The sequence below is a fragment of the Galeopterus variegatus genome, unplaced genomic scaffold, assembly GCF_000696425.1.
Source record: "Galeopterus variegatus unplaced genomic scaffold, G_variegatus-3.0.2 Scaffold1188, whole genome shotgun sequence".
Lineage (NCBI taxonomy): Eukaryota > Metazoa > Chordata > Mammalia > Dermoptera > Cynocephalidae > Galeopterus > Galeopterus variegatus.
The window spans coordinates 41,781-66,204 of record NW_007727299.1 but is presented as its reverse complement, the minus strand read 5'-3'; the positions used below and the strand labels follow the sequence as shown (position 1 = coordinate 66,204).

The 24,424-nt window shown below is 34.1% G+C and overlaps 1 protein-coding gene across 1 annotated transcript in view; it reads right to left on the bottom strand.

Annotated features, from left to right (window-relative positions):
• Positions 1 to 24,424, bottom strand: part of STRN (striatin, calmodulin binding protein) — a 114,405-nt gene that overhangs the window by 68,360 nt on the left and 21,621 nt on the right. The window contains exons 2-3 of the mRNA XM_008575440.1: positions 8,284 to 8,387; positions 932 to 1,005 (exon numbers count right to left, since the gene is read on the bottom strand). Coding sequence (XP_008573662.1) covers positions 932 to 1,005; positions 8,284 to 8,312 — 103 coding nt within the window. The 5' untranslated portion in view covers positions 8,313 to 8,387. The remainder of the gene's footprint in view (positions 1 to 931; positions 1,006 to 8,283; positions 8,388 to 24,424) is intronic.

The following is a 24,424-nucleotide window of genomic DNA, read 5'->3' as shown; positions in this document are numbered from 1 at the left end:
GGAGTGCCGCCGCGCTCCCAAGCGGCGCACTGTAGCAGTGCGCCACCGGGCCGGCCCTTGAATAACTATTTTAAGAATTAAAGTTAACATACATATGTAAAACGCCTAGCACAAGGTATTTCAGCAAATGATATAAATGACTGTTAATATGTTCAGACATTTGATAAAGGAATTTAATCTGAAATCATGCCAAATATACACCCATCTGAAACATGGTGACAACTTTTAAATAAGTTTTCTCATTTTTCCCTTATACCTACGAATAAGTGAATTATATCTATATTCCTTAATATCTGATTGCTGATAAACACTATTTTGTACTGTGTGGTAGTGTGAAGAGAACAGTAGAAGGAAAAAGAAGAAATAACACAATAAAATAATGTTTCAGCAGTTAAAACATGTGCTGGTTACAGAACCTCCTAAATGTAAGAAAGTCCAAAAGAGTTCTGTACCTGAAACTGAGGGATTAGGTTTAAGAGATTAGGAATTTCCCTGTGCTTTAGGAGAAAGCAAATAGCTCTAGGAGAAAGTGCAGGGGAATTACTTTCATAGTTCCTACTCTTCCTCAGGATTTCAAGGGCATGATGTACTTTGTACTGCACATCTCAAAGTTCCCATTAATGCTGGGCAGACCCAGCAAGACAAGGTTATATTGATGTGTGTTACCCCATGAATTTTGACCCCTCCAGTAAGTGTGAAACATAAAAAGAAAATAAAGAACTAAAAGAAAGGAGAAGAAGGAAAAGGAAAAAAGGTGGTGGAAAATGTTCTAAATAACACTAAATGATTAGTGCCAAAAGGTAAGCAGGTCAGAAAAAATAACTAACATGAAAATAATCAGAAATTAACTTACAGTTATAAATGTTGTTACTACAAAATACTAAACATTAACTTCTTTTTATCACTTAAACTTCCTTTAAAATTAGCTTACCAGAATCATAGCTTGGAGGCTTCATATCTCCCTGATTCAATTCTGTCCCATATTTCAACTTGTGGTATTTGGCTCTAACAAAGAAATGAGAAAATACAAACCATCTTAAAACATATTTAAATGAACTTTAAGATATGTAATAGGAGTAGTCATCAGTATGCAGTAGTCCTGGCTAAATACTCCTAGAACGTTCAAAGGCTCAGAGCCTTTCCATAGTTTCAAAGTCGTTATACAAAAGCACTTGCCTTTTTCTGTTGTTATACCACCAAACGTCATTATAACAAAATAATGGAATAACACTGGGAATCATGAATCTTTCTGTAATTACAAATGAACCATATACAGTTTAGTTTCTGTAATATTCAAATTTTCTGGATGATTGGCAGAATTGAACTCTACTATCAAAAGCAGTTAAAAATATTTGGATTGTGAAATAAACTTGTAAAAGATTAACCTTTCCCAAAAGTGAGCTTTTTAAAAAGAAAAGTCAGGCTGGTCAGTTAGCTCACTTGGGAGAGCAGGTGTTAACTCCACCAAGGTCAAGAGTTTGAATGCCCACATTCCCAAAAGTGAGCTTTTTAAAAAGAAAAGTCAGGCTGGTCAGTTAGCTCACTTGGGAGAGCAGGTGTTAACTCCACCAAGGTCAAGAGTTTGAATGCCCACACCAGCCAGCTGCCAACAAAAAGGGGGGGGGGGGGAGTCATCTATAATATTATGGGCTTTCTCAGGTAATTGTGTTTTGCCAAGTATGCATTATAGTGAGCAATCAAAGGGGAGAAAACCCTAGCCAAAATCATAAATGCTGAATAAGATAGTCCAGTAGAAATAAATAATATTTTTTTTTTACTAGTCAAGATATCCTTTGTCTTTTACTGTGAATGGGAAGACTATCTTCTATAAAAAGTTAACAGAATGTTATTATTTCTGGTTAATTGGACTTAACCATCTGATTTAAACATCTCAAATATAATCCAAGGAAGGTAAAAAATTTTTAAAAGGTTAACTAAAAGTGGCTATACCTATTTAATTATTTGTATATGTTAACATGTATGCTCCCCAAAATATTGAAATCATTTAAAATAAATATTCAATGGGTTATGACTGGGATAGTAACATAAACAACAGTAATTTGAAAAGCCAAAGTAATAAAGCAATAAAGAAAGAAAGAATGAGTAAAACAGCCAAATTTGAAGTCTGTTTTTTAATAAAATATAATTGAGCACTTACCATATAGTTTATCTATAATTCAAGAAAAGAATAAAGGAAATGAAAATTATTTGCTGAAATATGTAAAGTACTGGAATTCTTCATGATTATTTTGGAATAATAATCATTTTGCAGATACAACAGAAAAATCAAAGTTTTATATAGAGGAGAATCTTAAGACCTATGAAAATTACAGGTATCTGATGTCCTGTTTCTTAAGATGGGTACATGAGCATTTTTATATCAATCTTTATATGCTGTGTATATGTATGAAGTGTTTTGTAATAACATGTACCCACTAAAAAGGAAAAAGAATATTCATGTGTTAATGTGGATTGATATCTAAGCTTAAGCAAAAAAGCAAGGTACAAAATACTATGTACAGTACACCTCCACACGTTTTTTTTAAAAAAGATATATATATATTTCACATGCATAGAATATTTCTGGAAGAATACACGACACATAAAACATCGGTTAATAAGATTTCCTTGGGAAGGGAAATCAGTGAACTAAGGCAGAGGGAGACTACTTTTGTTGTTATTTGGTTAATTAACTATATGTGTATATATATATATTTTTAATTTTTGGTAAATATGCTTGGTCCAAATTATCTAGATTATCTTTTTCTTTACTCCCAATAAGTTTTTAACCACAAAAATTGCATCACCAGATTAAATGTTTCCTAATCCATTTCAATGTATTTGTAATAATATTATTAGAGGGTAAGATTTAAAGATATTAATTTGACTTACGGTTACCATAAAGTAAACAAAGTTCTTAATGTAACTGTCAATCTTCATATTTTCCAGAAACATACTTCATTTATCATAAGAAAAAATAAAAATACCTCGTAGAACATAACTGGCCTGAAAACAGCTAAACATAACTGGCCTGAGGCCAGATTATACTAAAGTTTTTAAATAAAAGTGGCAATAAAATTTTTATAGAGTTTATTTATACTTTTTATAAATATGTAAAAAAAGAAAACCATTTTCAAACAGAAAATACTGGGTTACAGTGCATTCTAGTGGTCTTAGGAACAATTGCAACAGAATTTACAAAAAAGGGAATAGAAAATATTCTACAAAATAAATGTAACCAAAATAACACAGTATGAACTAAAATTTCATTAAAAATTAGAAAAAGAGAAAATACATAAAAAACTGTTACGTTGGCTGGTGTGAAGGTGCAGCATTATCTCAGCTGATTGTTCATAATCAGTTACAGATAGAACTCCTTGTTCTACTCTTTTCCCCTTTCTCAGCACTGCACTTGACTACTCTTAAAAAAAAAACAAAACTGTTCTGTTTACACAAGCTATAGTCCCCTACTGAAAATCAGGATCTCCTAATTTTAAATTGGGATCTCCCTACTGAATTGTTAAACTCGTTAAAAAATATTTTACTCACAAAACCCTCCTCAAGCTTAATAACATTCCTTTTGAAGCCAATATGCTAAGACACCTTCTCACTCGCATTGTTTCCCATTGTTTTAACACTTCAACTAACTGTCATTAATCTTTCTTGTTCACTATTCTTTTTCTGATTCTGACCATAGGATAAATAAGCAGATCTCATGTCTAACAACTCCACATTTAACACGTAGCTAGGCCCCCCCATTGGCCTTTACTGGATAAAATAATATAAAAAGTACTTAATAATTACAATAAAAAAGTCTCATTCTAGCTTCATTTCAAAGCCTATGGTCATACATAATGTGCCAACAATATAATAACATAGGATCCTAATCACATCTTAAATATTGATGTGTTAACAATGAACTATTATTGAATTCTTGGTGAAGTGCCAGGCACTGTGCTGGCTGCTGGGAATAACCTGCAGCTTATAGTCAGGTAAGGGTGGAGGCAAGAGGATGCCTAAGGGACACGAATGTAAATAAATAAATATAGCACACTGTGATAAGAGCTATAAGGGTTACATCAAGTGTTACAGGAATGCAGACAAGGAATTACCTAATTCTGCCAAAGGTGGTGTCAAAGAAAGCTACTGAAAAGAAGGTAACACAAGAGATTTTCACTAAGCCTCAAAAAACCAGTAGGAGTTTCCAATCACACAAATGGATTGATAGAGAGGATATTTCTGTCAGAAGGAACATCATACAAGTGAAAAGAAAAATACACAGTAGATCAAAATACAGGAAATATCTATTTGTAGCTAAATGGTATGAAAGGAACAGAATTCAGAGAAGAGACTACAAAAGGGCCTAGCTGCAAAGGATTTTACTAAGAACCCTGAAACTAGCCAGATATTTTTAAGCAGGGACGGACTATGATTATCATATCTATGTTTTAGAAAATAAATACTATGGATATGGACAATGAATTAGAATATGGAAACCCAGTACTAGGGGCAAGGAAGACAGTTGGGTTATCACAGCAATTAGATAAAAGAAAAGTGGCAGTAAATGAAGAGAAATGGGGAAAATGGGAACAGTGCTTCAGAACTGTATTTTATATAGTATTCCTTCATCAGTATAAAACCTCCTGAATAAACCTCAAATCATATATTATGTACTCTGGAAAAACTGTATGTAAATTTGCTTATTTTGTAAATTCTATCACACTCCAAGGAATGCTTTGATACATACATTGCTAGATGAGTAAACCTTCTGTAATGTTCAAGATTCAGTTTTACTTAATTTTGGATCTTAAAGGAGGACTAATATAGAAAATCTGTAACACAACAATGCAAAAAAAACCATGATACTTACTTAGGTGCTTACAGGTGAAACGACAAGATGTCTGGAATTTGCTCTAAAATAGATCAAAGTGAAACAAGACTGACAAAGACATTAACTGTTAAAGCCTGGAGATGTATATAAAAAATAGGAGTGTCTCTACATTTGTGTTTCAAACTTTCCTCAATAAAAAAAATTGTTTTAAAATTCCTGACATTAAGGTGTTAGAAAAATGACTTCGGAATGAAAAGAACTGAAATGTCCTAGAGCTCCAAAAATTTTTTTAATTTATCATTAAGGTACAGAAAAAACCATTAATACATTAGAAAAATACATTCAGAGTGAAAAGAACTGAACTGTTTTAGAACTCAAAGACACAAATAAATGCTTTTTTATTCCTTAATTTATTATACTTAAATAGTGTAAATTAATCAGGAATAATCCCAAATCATTCCATAAACTTCAAAAGATACAAAATCAGGGACTCTTTTTCCAGGAGCGTCCCATTAGTTAAGGAAAATAAGAAAAAAAAAAAAAGATGTTCCCTAGACTTAGCCAATTCTTTCTCTCTTCTGTTTTTCAAAGCAAACTTCTTGAAAAATAAATGACTGCATCTGTCTCTACTTTATCCTTCTCACCCTTCAATCCCCTCTGGTCTGGCTTATGATCCTGCTACCTCACTGAAGCTACTCTGGCAAGGGTACCAACAAGCTCCCAACCAGCAAATCCAAAAGACTATTTTCAGTACACAACTTATTTGAAGTCCATTAGGCATCTGCAATTGTCAAACTCCCTCCTTCTTTAGCTTGCTCCCAAAATACTACTCTCTACTTCCTTCTCTATTCCTTTGTTGGCTCTTCTTCTGCCTTTTCTGCAAACAGTTCTATTTCCTGTGGCTCCTGTTAATTCTCTCCCCTCTTTCCATGATACTTGTCCTATCTCAATTACTCCTTTCACTTCCCCCACAACAATATTGATGATTCCCAAGTGTGTATCTCCAGTTATGAGTCCTTCTCCCATTTCTGCTCTTTAACCCTTGTTCTTTATATTTAATTCATTTGATAACTTCTAACACTGTAATTCATAATTCACAGTCCTTCAAACTAGAAACCTGGGAGTCATTCTTAAATCATCTTTCTCCCTCACCCTTTACGGCATCTCCAAACTTGTATTTCACCTTCAAATTTTATGGATTCTTTTTACTTAAAATGTTTTACTACTGATGCCTCTCTATTTCGGCAGCTACAATGTTATCATTTCTCATCTTAGACTATCACAGTCTTCTTGCCTGTATTAACAGATCCTTCCCTCTGTGGCCCCACACTGAAGTCAGAGTGATCCTTCTAAAATATGTTTCACACTAATCCATGCTTAAAACCCTTTCAATTGCAAAAAACTAAATGCAATATGTATTTCCTGATTGGATCCTAGACTGGATCCTGGACCAGGAAAAAAATGCTATTAAGATCATTATCAGAACATTTGAATATGGACTATATTAGATAATAGAATTATATCAACATTAAATTTCCTTAATTTGATTATATGCTGTGATTATATAAGGGAATGTCCTTACAGAATACATACACTGAAGAATTCAGAAGCAAACTGAGTAGCAAATGATTTAGGAAAATCATGTTTAGTGAGCAAGCATGATAAAGCAAACATGGCAAAATGTTGTTGATTGGTGAATCTGGGTAAGGGTATACAAAGAGTTCTTCAAACTCTTCTATTAGTACGAGATCGTTTTAGAATAAAACATTTTTAAAACCTTTCCACATTCCCAATTATGGGTAAGATAAAAGTTTGAGCTCTTTAGTTAGGCTCTCTATGATCTGACTCTTGCCCCTCCCAACCATCATCAGTCATCAAATCAAACTAACATCCTACTGTCCACACACAATGACTACAAATCTCTGAACACACCAAACTGCTTTGTTCCATGGCAAACATGTTCTCTGTTCTACTTGCTGTACCTTGTCTATCTGACAAGTACCTCCTTATTTTTATGATGCTGTTCAAGCCTCACCTTCTCGAATTTCCTTTCTACTTCCCTCCTTTCTACTTCCAACTCTCAGATTGTAAAAACCACTCCCATCTTGTGACCCCATGGTACCCTAAACTGAGTGGACACACACACACGCACGCACACACACACACACACAATCCCTGGTTACTTTAGGATTTGTTTATTTCAATTCTCCTGTTTTACAAGATGGGATAGTGTACTGGTGAAGAGCATAGGTTTCAGAACCAGACAGACTTGAGCAATCTGAATTACAGCTCTACTAAAGCTGTTACACAATGCAAATTACTTTGCTTTTAAGCCGCAGGGCTGGTACGTAATAGCTAGTCAATAAATAGTTGCCATTATTATTATTATTCTCTCTATCTGGTGAAGTCAACAATTTAGAAAGCTTAAAATCTCAAATATTCCCAAGTTAGGTACTTTAAAAAATGTTTTTCTTTCCATCTCCCCAATACAGCTTTCAATCAAACTCCAAGATATGAAAAGAAACACTTATTTTTCACTAAGAAGTCAGCTTGTTTTCAATCTCTTGTGCCATTTAAAGACCCTATATAAAGGTGAACACAATTTCAAATAAAGTTTTATCTACTTCTTGATACTCATAAATATCATCTGCTAAATGCTGTATTACAGTATTTTTGCAAACAGCCCATCCCCCAACTTCAAAAAACTGAGAAAAACTAGTGATCATAAAAACAAAGCAAAAAAGTAGCAAAACAGAGAATTCCAATATCATCTATCATGTACTCAATTATCCAAACAACGAACTGTCTCTGATTGCTAACAAAAAATCCCAAAAACCATCCCTTAAAGCAAATAAACTTAATTCATATTGACAACTTCCAAAACTCTCATTCATTCATGACCTCTTATCCTTTACTTGTGACCCAAATTTAGTTACTTGAGTATCTTAGACACTAGCAAAATAGAAAGGTAAGATTAGCTTCTAGAGAGACAGGAATAGCGGATAGCCTAGCAAAGGAATAAAATACCAAAAAAAGTCTATAAAAAGACTCTCAACATAACATAGTCTGCCAGAGCAATTTTCTTTTTAAGAAAATACATCAAATTGAACAATATTAGATGATAGGAAAAGGGAGTAAGCTTTATAGAAATTTCCTTTACAATTCTAAAACTATTTCAACTCTATGAAGAAATGAATATTTGTAATTCAGAAAGTACATGAGTTTCTAAAGAAAGAACAGGGTAAGGAAAAAACATTGCTAAAATTTTTTTACATCATATAAACTATTCATAATACAATAACGTATCACAACCATTCATAAAAATGCTTATTACAGACATTCCTGAATTCAAGAGCATACAGTATTAAAATTTGGATTTATCCTAGGAATGATGAAAAAAACTATTCCAACATTTAAGAGAACATGATCTTCCACTTTACTCAATTACCTACCTTTCCTGTTTAAGAGCATACTCCAACATTTTGATCCTCCTCACAAGATCCTTCTTCAAATTTTCTTGACCTTTCCTTTCTCCCTGAAGGAAGGCAATCTGAGCCTGAATAGGGGTGAGAAAGACAAAACTCAGTTTAGAATAAAAATTTTTTTAAAACTCAATTGAGGAAAGAATTTTGGAAGATAGGACCATTAGATGCAAAAACATTTCCTTTACATATCTATCACAAAGTATGTAAAAATATAGAAAAGCTTTGACTGTAAGGGGAAAAAGGCTTAATATACATCTTACTTATATCTGACTAGGGATGTCACAACTTATAGTCCATATCCTCTGAGTCTATAATCTAAAACAACCAACAGGAGGAAATGCGGAACATATGCATGGTGTATGGTATGGTTTGCTGGAGTGTCTATCTTTTATGCCATTGAGAGGGTTTATTTTTTATAAAGAGTGAAGGGTGAAAAGTAAAATAATGAGTTCTCATAATCCCACTGCAAATTAAGAGTTCTCAGAGATTCATCATATATTTAAATTTAATGAGGGATTCCTTGTATTGAGTGACTTCATCCTGGACCTCCCCTACAAACAAAAAATAGTCAATCTCCATCCTCCGTTCCACCTCCTTCTAGGAAATATAATATGCAGGAGATAAGAAAGTGAAAGTTGAAAAAAAGGAAAATCAGAGACAACAATATTCTACCCATTCCTGTCACATACACCCCCCAAAGAAATAGTAAAACCCTACATCTTAACATGAAACAAACCGTAAACAACTTTTATCTTCAGTAAAACAGAGAGGCTAGGAAAGAGGTGCGCTCCAGAAAAATTAAAAAGACATTTAGAATTGAAATAAAGTCTTCCACTAAATGAACTAAACCTATGCTGCAAACACTGACTTGTTGAAGTAACTCATAACATCTCTGAAATTTAGGTAGAAGCTCTATTTAAGGGCCCCAAGGATAGCTATCAGTTTCACTATTCTTTCATGCTCCTCCCTACCATTTCTACTATATTAACCCACTAAAACAGATAACAATGTTATTTATACATCCACAGTGCTTTCCACTTAAGCAAAAACTTTACATTTAAGGATGAGCTCATCACATCCCTAAGAAATTGTGAGGACTGTCCAACTAAGGTTTAACAAGTGAGCCATTCAACTTAATTCTACTTGTACCAAACTTCATAACCTTCAAGATGTAGGTACTGGTACTTTTATTTTTTTTCCTATTTCAATGAGTTCTTAAAATTTACATTACAAAAGAAAGATTATTTTTATCTTATTGAAATAATTAAAAGTAGTCTGAAAAGAACTCAATTGTATACACAGAGGAAAAGGCATCAGATATTTACGGTATCTAAACTCAATTATCAAGCCTTTGAAAATAGTATATTCTGCAATGAGATTAATTATTTTATCTAAGCAGAATAGTAATGATACATGTATTTAAAGCTGATAGAAATTAAAGTTTTGTCAAAAGGAAATGACAGTTCAATTTGTTTGACCAAAAAATGCTTTGGCACAGAATTTTATATTTTTTAAAATGGCTTTAATAAAAGTAATAACCCAATCAATACAATCAAACTAATAATAACATCAATTGTAAATTTCATCCTCTCTACTCTTTAGCTAGTTTTGTATTTCTGCCACCATCACTGGTCCTAAATGATTTTGAAACTTCAGCATGCCATACTCTAAAGGCTCTATTGTGACTCAGTCCCCAACCCACTAACTAGGTTCCCTATTTTCTCGGTACACTTGCTTCAACATCCTCCTGTAAACTCACATATTGGATTAGTCAAATATTTAATATAAGAAAAGCAAAGCCCAGAATTGTTAAAGAGAATGATTATAAAGAAGATGGGGGTGCCCAGAAAAAGCAAACAAAAAAGACTAATAGGAACATCTGTGATATTCCTTCATGCTTACAGAATACCTCTGTGATAGTCCTGCCAAAGATGCATAACCTGAAATCAATCATAAGGAAACATTAGGCAAACTCAAATCGAGGGACATATTAACTTTCTTATAATCTTCCAAAGTGTTAGTTCATGAAAGTCAAAGAAAAACCATTCCAGATAAAAGAAAACTAAAGAGACATGAAAACTAAATGTAATGCATGATTCTGAATGAAATTTTGCTATAAATGGACATTACTGGAACAACTGGCAAAACATGGAGTCTGAAGATTAGACAGTAGTAATGTATCAGTGTTGATTTCCTGATTTTGATGGCTATCTGAGATTATATAGGATAATACTTGTTTGTAGGATATAACACTGAAGTATTTGATGGCAAGCAATGGGACATCAGGTTGTCTGGCAACTAGCCCTTAAATGGCTCAGGAAAAAAATTTTATTTGTACTGCCCTTGCAACTTATTTGTCAGTTTAAGGTTTAATTTTTTTTTATTTTGAAATAAACACTACACTAACTTCCTTAGTACAAGAGATACAATCTCAACTCAAAAGTCAGCAGCATCATACCTAACAAGGAAACCCTAAAAGTACTGATAATAAAGTCAAGAGAAAAACAAGAATGTCCATTTCTCACCACAAATATTTATTAACATTGTGCGGGAGGTGCTGGCTAATGTAATGTAGACAAGAAAGTAACTATAAAAATAGAAAGAGGAAATATTATTTGCAAATGATATGAATGGATACCAGGAAAATCCAAGAAAATGGACTAAAAATTATTTACTAAAAACAGAGAAATTTTAATAAAGTAGCTGTGTACAAAATTTAAAATGGGCTTCTATAAAATCCATGGGCTTCCATAAAAACAACCAGTTAGATGATATAATGAAAGAAAGCATCCATCTTCTTAGTGTAGGTTAAAAAAAAAAAAAAAAGCAAGCAAGCAATCCTATTTATAGTAACAAAAATGATAAGATGACTAGAGTAAGCTTTATGAGAAAAAAATAAGAATTGTACTTTAAGATCCCCATGCTGGACAGTTGCCAAAAAAAAAAAGAGCTATACAAAAAAATTCTTAATGCTTTACTAAAGGGCACAAAAAATGACTTGAACAAATGACAAGAAATACCATGTTCTTAAATAAAAACACTCAGCATTACAATAACTTTACTTCTCCTTAAATTAATCTTTAAATATTATGCAAGCTCAATTAAAATACCAGCAGGGTTTGAACGAAGGTTTTAAAGTTCACATAGAAAAATAAATAAGCAAGAATAAACATACCACTGTTGGCCTGGTGAGTGAAGAAAAAAAAAAAAGATAAATTCTTTAAAAGCCTTAAATATTTTTAAAATATAATTCTACAGTTACTTAAAAAGTGGCACTGATGCATAAAGAGACAGAGCTATGGTACTGAACAATCCAAAAACAAATACGAATACATAAAGAAATTTGTATAAGCTAAACAGGGCACTGAATATCATCGGGGAAAATGTAGATTGTTCAGTAATTGATGATGGGCAACCATCTGGAAAATACTTCTCACATCAAAACAAATGCAAAATGGGTTAAAAAATTTTTAATGAACCCCAAAAGTATTAGAGGAAAAGGCAGGGTTTGTTTCTGTTTAATAACCTCGGGGTTGGGCCGGCCCGGTGGCGCACTGGATAGTGCGCCGCCTGAGAGGCGCGGCGGCGCTTCCGTCCGAGGGTTCGGATCCCACATACAGACCGGCTCCCGCTCACTGGCTGAGCGAGGCGCGGGAGCAACACCGAGGCTTGCGATCCCGTTGCCGGTCCCGGTCCGGTACGGGGGCAACACTGAGGGTTGCGATCCATTGCCGGACACGGAAAAAAGACAAAAGCCAAAAAAAAAAAAAAATAACCTCGGGGTTGGCAAGGCCTTTCTAACAATACGACATAATCCAAAACCATAAAAGACTCATAAATTTAACATCAAAAAATATATATATTTGTACTCAGAAATAAAAATGATGCTGAAAAACTATTATAAAAAAAAAAGACAATTCCTGACAAATGTCAAAACAAAATAGGAAAAGCAATAACATAATAAATCACAAAGGTTTGCTTTTTCTTAATACTTAATAAACAGTACCTCACAAATCAGTAAGAAAAGACCAAGAACTTGTTTTCAAAAAGAAAAACACAAAAAGGACATGCTGACAGAGGTTGAAACATATTGAAAAGATGTTCAACCTCAAGTGTAAAAGAAATGTCAATTAAAAGTGTAATCAGATTTCCTTCTTTCCATTAGACTGATAAAGTCTAGTAATCTAATAATACAATATGTTGGAAAACAGGCATTTGCATGTTATCTGTGGTGGTGTAAATCAGTTTCACTTTATAGTGGTCAACTGGCAATATATTAAATCTGTCAATGCTTATACCCTTTAACCGAGCAATTTTAGAATGTTATCCTTCAAACATTTGCACATATGTGAAATGACACACTAAAAAAACACAAAAATGTATGTACAACCCAAATGTCCATCTACAGGGGACTGATTAAATATAAGCACAATTAGAAGAAAATTAGGAACTAAACTAAGATCTATGAAAATAGAGAAGACTATGAGAATAATGTCAAACATAATTTTTTTTTCCTTTGGAAAACTTAGAAAGTCAGAAACAAAAAGTCTAAAAACACTTGTTCTTACAGAAGGAAGCTAGTTCCTTCTGGACAAACAACGTAACTCTAAAACATAGTAATTGGTATAAATCCTTAGCCTTTCAAAATAAAGATTAAATTCCAGCTAAAGATTCTCCAGATATGGCAGTGTACTACACTGTTGCCTGAACTGGATTATTTAACTGAAAAGGCAGGAGGAGGGTAGCAGACAGAAGGGAAGAAAAGACTAAAGAAGATGAAAGGAAGGGAAGGGGAAAAGGTGAAAAGAAAAGGAAAAAAGAAGGAAGATATGACAACCATTTGGTTTTCTTAAAAAAAGGTGTGTATATATATGTGTGTGTATATGTATACATCATTTTGCTTCTATGTAAAAGTAATATCTCTGGAATGATTCATAAGAATGTAGTAACTGTGAATGTTTCCAAAGGTAACTGGGAGACAGCGGAACAAGAATTAAACCTACCTTTACACACCCTCCCGCCGCCTTATACCTTTTGAATGCTGTACCATAGGCATGTTACTATGCTCTAGAGTCTTTTAATTGAAAACTATTACAGCCAAAGAAAACTCACCCACAGACTGGAGCCAAAAAAGTGCCAGTTTGTAAACTGTCTTGGATGTTCCAGCCTAAACTTATTTTTACAGAGAGGAAAAAGTAGCAGCAGCAGCAAGAGAGTAAGTAGTTTACATCCCTAAAGAAAACACCATTCCCCCTAATGAACCAAGGTGATGGTCCAAGACCATGAATGAATTACCATTTGGAAAACTCAAGGCACACATCCAGCGTATGGGGGTATCAGCAAAGAGGCTATGACAGGGCCAGCCCGTGGCTCACTTGGGAGAGTGTGGTACTGATGACACCAAGGCCCGGGTTCGGATCCCTATATAGGGATGGCCGGTTAGCTCTCTTAGGATAGCATGGTGCTGACAACACCAAGTCAAGGGTTAAGATCCCCTTACTGGTCATTTAAAAAAAAAAAAAAAAAGGCAATGAGGCTATGACAGAAAATGCAAAGGCCCAAAAGGCCCCTTAAAAGTTCTCATCACACATCACTACAACAGAGTTCCTTCTGAAATAAAAGACAGTGATCTTTAATTAACTAGACAGCAAATATATTCCTGGCCTGAAAAGCTTTGGATTACCTTATGTTTTATGCTCTTAAAGCTAGGCTGCTATTGGTTTTCTCTGGCACGTAACCATTGCCTCTAACCCTCTCTCTTAAAGACAGTGTTATCATTTGAGGACATCAAGCTTTAGCATCAGAATCACCCACAAGACTTGTTAAAACACAGATTGTTTGGGCTCCACCCTCAGAGTTTCTGATTCAGGAGGTCTGGAGTGGGGCCCAAGAATTTGCATTTCTAGCAAGTACCCAAGTGATGCTAATGTTAGTAATCTAGGACCACACTTGGAGAAACACTGACTTTCACCACTTGGACACAGCAGGCCAAAAACAAAAGAAACAGGCTGCTGAGGAGCAAGAAAGAGAAATGTCTCAGAACCCCAGCTCTTTATTCCACAGAAATATGGAGTCTTACACAAGCCCTCAAGCTGACAGACAAGTACATACTAGCTTTCTTATTCTCTTCCAAATTCCTTACTTATGACTCTATTTTCAACAGTCTCCTGATAACAAAATCCACCAACATTTTTCAGTTCAATCAAGAGTTTGGGGAATACCAACTACCCACCATGTTCCAAACTGCTGTGAAGGAGAATACTGTCATCCCTTGGTACCCACAGGAGATTTGTTCCAGGACCCCTGGCAGAAAATCCTCAGATGCTCAAATCCCTGATACAAACTGGCATAGTAATTGCATATAATCTACACACATCCTCTCATATACTTTATATCATCTCTAGATTACTTAAAACACAATGTAAAATGCTACATAAATAGTTGTTACACTGTATTCTTTTTATTATCCTCTCATATACTTTATATCATCTCTAGATTACTTAAAACACAATGTAAAATGCTACATAGTTGTTACACTAAAACACAATGTAAAATGCTACATAAATAGTTGTTACACTGTATTCTTTTTATTTGTATTCTTTTTACTGTTGTATTGTTATTTTTTATTTTTTTCAAATATTTTCAATCTGCAGTTGGTTGAATCTTCAGATGCAGAACCCATGGATACTGAGGGCCTACTGTATAGAAAAGACAAATAAAACCAAGTTTCTACTCACAATGCACTTCGGGTCTAGCTAAGATACAAGACTAGCACACATATATCCACAAAAAAAAGCTAAGACAAGATAGTGCAATCTCCTAATAAATAAGGATTCAAGTGATAAAGTCAAACATTCACAAGCATTCATTTAACAATATTGACTGAGCACCTACTTTATGCCAAGCAGAATTATTGGCACTGGGACTAAAGTAGCGACAAAACAAATAAAACAGAGCTCAAAGTCCAGTAGATGAAACACGTGCTGCATAAAACATGTGTACAGTAGCATATGTTATATGCCCCTACAACAAGAAACATAGTTTCAGGCAAAAGCAGTAAATGTAAAAATAAACACAAATAAAATACACTGGGATGCCTATTTAACTCTGGAGTCAAGTACAGAACTGCTATTCAACTCAAAAACTATATTTAATCTGGTATTTACTCTACAGGTAGCTTTACCTTTCAATCAGTGAGCTGCTGAAAATTTCCTGATAAATAAGTAAAAATGTTACAGAAATTTTATGTATCATTGCTTTTTAAAAAACATAAGAAAGTATTTTAGATGATGCATTACCTCTGAAATGCTACCGGGGATAGTGGTATGTATATTCTTTCACGAAGCAATCCCTCCATCCATAAATGTATGATTACAAATATAGATTTTCCCTATACAGGAAACCCTCAAATTCTCTCAAATGAGAGTATCCAAATTCTCATTTAAAGCACTAAATTAATTACACCCACATTATCACCTTATGGCAGCATATAAATAACCATAAATAAGTAGGTTTCTTGAGATTTTCCAAAGGTTCCCGCAGGCCCCCAACCAGTAAGTTCCCACAGCACATTCTCACTGTAAAGAAAGTTCAGTCAAAAAAAAGTATACACACACACACACATAAATAGAAAAGAGGTGTGAGAAAATAAGGTAATGATCAAGGAAGGAATTGCTGTGGTTATAAAATGTAACAGACTTGGTTACCACTGTTTCAAGAGCTAACCAGAATACACTTTGTTAAGTCAATGGAGAGACTAATGGACCAATCCAGAGACTAAATGCATGCGTACAGTTTAACACCAAGCATCAGTGTCTCAAAGTTCAAAAGTAATAATTCTAAAAATTTTATTTTTAGAGCCAGCCCCGTGGCGCACTCGGGAGAGTGCAGCACTGGGAGCGCAGCGACGCTCCTGCCGCCGGTTCGAATCCTATATAGGACTGACCGGTGCGCTCACTGGCTGAGCGTGGTGCAGGTGACACCAAGCCAAGGGTTGTGTGATCCCCTTACCGGTCACGAAAAAGACAAAAAAAAAATTTATTTTTTAAAAAATAAGTTTTATTATGAAAAATGTCTCTCTCCCCACCTCAATAAAAGGAAGCCAAACTGCCAGGAGTGATGTTGGAAGAAAGAAAAATATAAAGATAAAGAAAATGACAGTTCTTAACAGAAAAGGAAAAGAAAGTCAAATTCTATAACAGCTTGTAGTTGTGAACATGCACAAGTCCGCCAAGTGTTCTATACCAAATAAATAAATAAATAAATAGAATGATTCAGCTAGTACTCCAACCTGAGCAAAAACAATTCATCAAGTGAAATAAAACTTCCATTAAAGTTTGAAAGAATATTACCTCCTAGGAGTATATACGAGAAACATATTAACTCTCAATGGAAATAAAATACACAGAAAATAAAGAATCCACACAAAGATCTCTAAATTTTAAAATCTGAGGATTTCCAAAGGTCTCGTAAACTATCCCTTGCAAATGACAAGTCTTCTATAATGTATAATTTTGTTTATGGTTAGCAAGCATCAAAGCAGTTCAACTAATCAAACTATCTTTTGATAGGTATATGATCTCTAAAGAAGCATTCTTCAAGGGGCAACACTATTCATACTTCAAGCTTTCCTTCCCTCTATAAAAATCTAAAGTGCTATACAGATAAAGCCCAAATTCTTCCTAATGGAATAAGGCTATCTACAATCTGCTCCCAACTTCTCTTTCTAGTTTTGTCTTCCACGATCCCTACTCACACATCCTATGCTCCAACCAAAGCAGACAGTATTCAGACACAGTCTGAATTTTCCCAGGTCCACGCCTTAGCTTATGCTACGCTCTTCTCCCTCCTGCCTCCCCAAATGTCTTTCATTTTCAAATTCTACCAATGTCCAAGTCTAAGCCTACTCAGCTTAACAGTAATCCATTCTCTGAAACTCAAGAGCAATTATTTTCTATTTAAAAACAAAATAATTTCTACAGTAAATATTATTTTACCACTTTATGGGACTTACATTAATGTTCAGTCAAAAGGCAAGAATATGAGCACTCAGGAGTACTTAATACATACCAGACACTCTGATAAACCCTGTACATAATTAATCTCTCGAGGCTATTACATAATTATTTTCTTGTTCTCATTTAATTTTCGAAGTGTTTAAGGTTTATATCATCTCCAACCAGATTATAAACCATCTATAAGGGCAGAACCCTTCATTCATGCATTCAACGAGCATTCATTAAGTGCCTATTAAGTGCTTCCTACTTGATAAGTATTGAGGATACAAAAACAGAATCCTTGTATTCTACTAGATTATAAATCTGTTGAGGACAATAGCTATATAAACAAATAGACTAAACTGTTCTGTCCCAAAGTACCTTGCAATATTGTAGTTATTCAATGTTATTTAATTTAAAAGATAAAATTTCAATCAAAGTGGAGAAAACTAAGAATGCACAAACTAGAAGTATAAAAAATAATTACCATAACCTAGAAAGATTTTTTCCTTAGAACTTTGAAAATTTTTTAAATTCTCATTTCTTTCTTCTGCTATGTAGGTGGCTATGAATTATAGATCCAAATAGTAAAACAAAACAAATAAAAAGTTTTGGTACTAACATATGAAAATTATAAATATTAAATATTCAAACAAAAGCAAAGTGACAGAAAAAAGCAGACAGAAAATATGATGAAAACAATTTCTTTAAAAAAAAAACCTTATGATGTCTAATCCCTTGAATCAAGATATTTACGCCATTCTTTTTTGTTTCATATTTAGACAAGATTTTCCTTTTGCTTATGTCTCTATTTTATTTTATTTTATTTTTGACCGGTAAGAGGATCGCAACCCTTGGCATGGCTCAGCCAGTGAGCGCACTGACCATCCCTATATGGGATCCAAACCCGCGGCTTCAGCACTACCAGCACCGCACTCTCCCGAGGGAGCCACCCATAGGCCGGCCCTATGTCCCTGAAAAGAGTATAAGCAACCAGTTGTCCAAGACACCACCCTTTGACAGTAAGTATATTCTATCTTTAGTCTATGAAGATCCAATTATTCTAGTTAACAATAAGAACCTAAGCTTTTGGATTGGGTTCTGTTTTGGTTTTATTTTCCCCCACCATGGCAATAGATTATATATAATCTTTTACTCTAATGACAAATGGCAAATAATTGTAAGAAAATAATGTGGAATTAAGGGAGAAATTCACACTCATGGAACACAAATTTTATTCTGTGAAATGTTAACAATTGAACTAGCAATTTGGTTTAACTAAGACCATTCTATAAATTAACTGGTGTCACATATATAGATCAAAATTTTGCAATATATTGAACAGGACAAAAAAGAACACTATGCATATGTGAATAATTACTAAACAATCTTTCAAAATGATGATGAAGCCAAGAGAAAACAGAAAACTTTGAAAACTATATTTGAGAAAAATGGAGGGTGGTGATACAAATGAGCATATGTTCTCTAACTTCTAAATTACAGGGAAAATTTCACCAGTCAGCAAGTTATCTGACATTTAATTTGACTGTTCTTGTTTGATGTAATCAGCCCCAGAAATACACTTCTGACTCAGATTATAGGCTTGTTTCTTCCTTTCTGTTAATACATCAGCTATCACAACATACCTTTCATTTTTCTACCAATTTTTCAGACAAATAGAGTGTTTTAAAATTCTCCTTCTGAAATAATCAATGTTCTTACATATTTAGGTTTCAACATGGTTAATGATGGCAGAATTTTCCAGGTCAACATACTAATATATTCCAATCAAGAAACAGGACTCAGAGCAAGTTGAGGAAGAGAAAAATAAGTTTAGTTAAAAAGAAGAAAACAAAAAAAAATATTTTGCAGCACAGAAACGGCCATATAGGGCTGGCTGGTTAGTTTGGTGTTAGCATGGTGCTCTAACACCAAGGTCCTGGGTTTGGATCCCTGTACCAGTCAGCTGCCAAAAACTAAAAGGAAAAAGAGTGGCCATATTTATTTAAAAGTAAGTTAATAAAAACATAAATATCCTGAGAAGATAGTTCAAAATTGAAACTTAAAGACTGTGACCAGAATGGTTATAAAACATTCACTCTTGACAAACAGCAAGAAGGAAAAAAAGCAAATTCCTTGAAATAATTTCATTACCAATAAATGATTCTACAAGGGAAAAAAAAGCAAAGAAATATGGAACTAAGTCAATGAAAAGCATGAAGGTTATGACCACACATCTGAAGGCCATGAAACATGGCAATAAATATTTAAACAAATTTTAGAAAGTATATTTTGAATTTTAAAGTATTTTAAAAGATTAATTTTCCAGAGGAAAGAAAAAAACTATGTTATCACTCAAAGGAACATATTTAGTATACCAAAAGTTTAACAAATTAAGGAAAGAAGATTGTGAGAAACCTTTTCAAAGGCAATACAGGTACAGCTAGATAGACCTGGTTTGAATCCCAGCTTTGTCACTTACTGGGTAAGTGGCCTTGAGCCCATCTGGTGCTTGCTCTTTGCATTTATTTTCATATATAAAAGGGGTCTACAATCTTTTTTCCAGTGCTGTCAAATTTCAAAGTTTTTAAAATCATTACTATTCTGTTTAGTGTTTTAGAATATATAATTATTTGATATATTTTAACTATTGTCCTGACATTGGTCTTTATGGACTCTTACTGACAATTTTATAATTTTTCTTGTAATCATCCTTTATCTCTTGCTCAAGTTTATTAGACGCAGTAAATGTATACTGATTCAAATTTAATTCCAGATGATATCTTTGCACATCTTTAAACTATATTTGTTCTTGCAAGAAACATTTGAACAATGCTTTATTTTTCTAAAATAAAAGAAAACCAACAGCACAAACCTTTATCTTCTAAATGTGTCAGAACCATTTTTGTTGTTGGTTTTTTGTTTGTTTGTTTTGGTTAATACAAATATCACACAGGGGTACATTGTACTGTCATTGTTTTTCTGAAGCCATTCAGGAAACTCCTGTTTCTTTGCAGACCAAAACATGTAATACATCATACCCTATACCTTACCCCATATACACTAATTAGAGACAATGATAATAACTAGTTTTCCACTGTGGCTTATAAAGCACTTTCATATACCTACCTTATTACCATTATGTATCTTATGTGTTCTTCACAGAAGTAATATGAGATAGAAATGAAATAGATTCCAAAAAGGCATTCAACGAAATTTAACATCAAATCTTTTAAAAGTTCATTTTGTCACTTAATAGTGACAAATTATTTGACCTTCCTAAGCTTTCATTTCCTTACTCGTTAAAGCAGGGATAATACCCACAAACTCACAATGTTATTGCAAATATTAAACTACATAACATATAAAAAGGGTCTAGCACATTTTAGCACTCAAACTGCCTGTTTATGTCCTACCTAAAACCAAGTCAGAATTACATTTCAAGGAGAGGACCTAAAGAAGATTCAAGATGGCTGTCACCAATTCCACTAAAAGAGTAATAAAAAATACTATACAACTGTATGTTTGAATTTTTCATCAGGAAAAGCGGAAAAATAAAGGAAAAGAAAAAATTATTGATTTTTACAAATATAAGGACTTTACTAAGAATATCCAAGGAAACTGAAAATACTTAAAAATCACATATGAATTTAGTAAAGTGGCAGTATATAAAATAAGTCCATGAATAAGTCCATTTCTTTATTTTTTTCTACAAACAGGGCACAGGTGATCACCCTTCAAAAATAACAACAAAATCAATATAAAGTAGCTTAATAGTCCATTACAATTCTCAATTCTAAAAATGGTTTATAAATATGTCACTTACAAAAACTTGGGAAACAATTTCAGGCATGATGGCCATGCATACCTTGAGGTCTAAGATGTATCTAATCATTTGCATTAAAACCTAACTTTCAGGCCGACCCTGTGGTGCACTCGGGAGAGTGCGGCGCTGGGAGCGCAGCGACGCTCCCGCCGCGGGTTCAGATCCTGTATAGGAATGGCCGGTGCGCTCACTGGCTGAGTGCGGTGCGGGCGACACCACACCAAGGGTTGCAATCCCCTTACCAGTCATGAATAAGACAAAACAACAACAACAACAATGACAAAACCTAACTTTCAAAAGCAAGGATGTAGAATAGAAAGGTGGAAGTTTGGGTGGAGAATATAAAGATGGAAACGGATTATAAGAATTTTCTCATATATATCTAGTATAACCCAAGCAAGGGAGATAGAGTATAACTGGATGACATGAGTTTTGGGGTCATTACAGAGATGTATGCTATGGCAAGAAAGAATAGTTCACCAGACTTTTCCATATGAACTTTCCAGATGAACTCAAGACTTGCCTTCCTTTGCTCCAATCCAAGCTCACCAAAAGCAACTTTTTGATTACTAATTTGACTTCCCAGGTTCTCTGTAACAGAGCCAGGACGGAAGGTATAACTATTCTGGACAATGGAAGGGCAAAACCCACATAAATTTTAAAACCAGCATTTAATCTCTTGTGCGCTTGGTTAGTAGGGCTTAATTCTCCCAGAATCTTAGGTACTTAGGGTAAAATACTAAATGAAGTTTTTGAACCTTGTAAAACAGAGGACCAAACCTGACACAATATATGTGGTCTGTCCACATTCCTCTACAGTATCTATTTCATTTAATATTATTTGTTAGCAGTAGACACTTAAAAGATTTTATTCATACCAGTGATAACAACAAATGAACACATTAGTATTAATTTAATTAATAACAGAATATATATACTTGAAGAAAATTATAAAACTCTGGAACAGCACTGCCCAATTGAACTTTCTGCAATAATGAAAATGTTCTATATCTGTGCTGTGCAAAATGGTAGCCACTAGCCACATGTAACTATTAAGTGTTTGAAATGTGGCTAGTAAGACTGAATTTTTTATTTTATTTACTTTTGATTAATTTAAACTTAAACAGCCACATGTGGCTAATGATTACCATATTGGCCAGTGTGGCTCCAAATGGATTAATAAAGGAAGGCACCACTACTGTTCTTGATTGGGAGGATTTATTTAACAAAGAAAGCGGTAATATCAAGTTAACATAGAGATTTCGGTAAGACATAGTAAAGTACTAAAAATCCCCTTGGGATAATTTATAGACCTTGGCAGACATACGACAAAATTGCTACAGAATATAAAAACAAGAATACTAAAGGAAGTTTAAAAAAAAAAAAAGGAACAAAATCCAAGTATTTTCAAAGTAGAGATGAAGGCAAATATACACTAGATTTTAAAACATATGACAGAACAGCTCCTCCCAAAAACCCATAAAAACATTCAATAGGGCCGGCCCATGGCTCACTCGGGAGAGTGTGGTGCTGATAACACCAAGGCCGTGGGTTGGGATCCCATATAGGGATGGCCAGTTAGCTCACTGGGTGAGCATGGTGCTGACACCACCAAGTCAAGGGTTAAGATCCCCTTACCGGTCATCTTTTTTTAAAAAAACAAATAAATAACATTAAATAAATTTTGAGAAGAAAATTTCTAAACCCACAAGATCAAAAAGAACATAAAAAAGGCAAGAGTGGTCAAGGGACAATAAATTTTTGGAAGAAAAAAAATAGATGAAGAAAAGTTCACTGAGGCAGCAGCTCAGAAACCTAAATGCCTGCAGAGGGAGTTCCAATGAGAAGCTAGTAGATTTCCCCCAAAGATCCTTAAAAAGCTCAGAAATTAGAGGTATGAGATGCATAAATGGGGCAGGTATGTCACAGGGCTTAAAACAGAGGGGATAGTTAAAAGTATATAAAGTACAGTCAGACCTCCAGGAACCCACCTCTACTCCTTGTGATGAAAGGACTATTATTCCACCTTTACAACATCAGAGTTTAGTCTCTGAAGAAACTGAAACAGAGAGGACCTGACACAGGGTGTCAGTTATAACACACAACAAGAACAAGACACTGAACAGTAAAAAAAAAAAAAAAAAAGAACTGGTAAATGAAAGATTTTATTTATTTGTTTGTTTATTTTTGCTGAATCACAATTGATTATACATATTTTGGGTGTTCAATGTCAACATATATTGATCAAATCAATATTACTAGTATGTATACTGTTACGAATTGTACTTATTCTTTAAAAGATTTTAAGATGAGACCTATAACCTACTTCCCCAGACAGGTTCCAACAACCCCTGCCATCTAGGTACCTTCTCCCAAGGCAGGTAATTGGAAAATTATTTTTCTGGAAAACTGAAAAAACCTCAAGGAAAAAAAACATTTAAATACAACATCTGGGGGACTTTCAACAAAAAAGCCAATTCACCTAAATCCCATCTTCGAGCAGTGTAGGCCTGAATGTCCTTTAGGGAAGCCTCCATGTCAACAGACCTTGTCCACAAACAGAGGGCTTCCCATCACTTTCTTAGTGCCACACTCTTAAAAATAGTCCAGGATTGATCCCTTAGGCATTTGAAAAAAAGGCTCCATTTAATACGAGACAGAGAAAATAACAAAGAAGATAAAAGAGACACAAAGAAAACAGATAATAAAGACACAGAATGAAACTTCAAAAGATCTGTAATATTTTCAGAGACATAATAGCTGACATTTACTGAGTTCTTCCTAAGTGCCAGGGACCTTTCTGAGCAATGTGTATTAGTGTACTAATTTTCATACAACCCTACAAAAAAGTGCTATTGTTATCCCCATTTTACAGGTAAAAAACTATGGCACATAAAAGTTAAGTAATTTGTCCAAGGCCACAGAGGTAGTAAGCAGAAGTAGGAATTAAATGACTTGATTCCAGAACCTGAGTTCTTAACCACTATACAATGCTTTGCTAAAATGAAAGATATCCCATACATAAAACAAGAGGATGCTATGAAAATGTTTAGAGAACAAAACTCGTTGAAATTAAAATGACAATCAAAATGGGGGGGGGAAGCTAGAGATAAAAATGAAGAATTCTCTCACAAAACAAAACAAAGGCAAAGAAATAGAAAAGAGGAAGCAAAGATAAGAACACAAAAGGATCAATTAAAAGGCCCAGCATCCAATTAATAATAATTCCAGAAAGGGAGACCAGGAAAATCAAAAAGAGAATATCAAAGAAATAATTTTTTTTTAA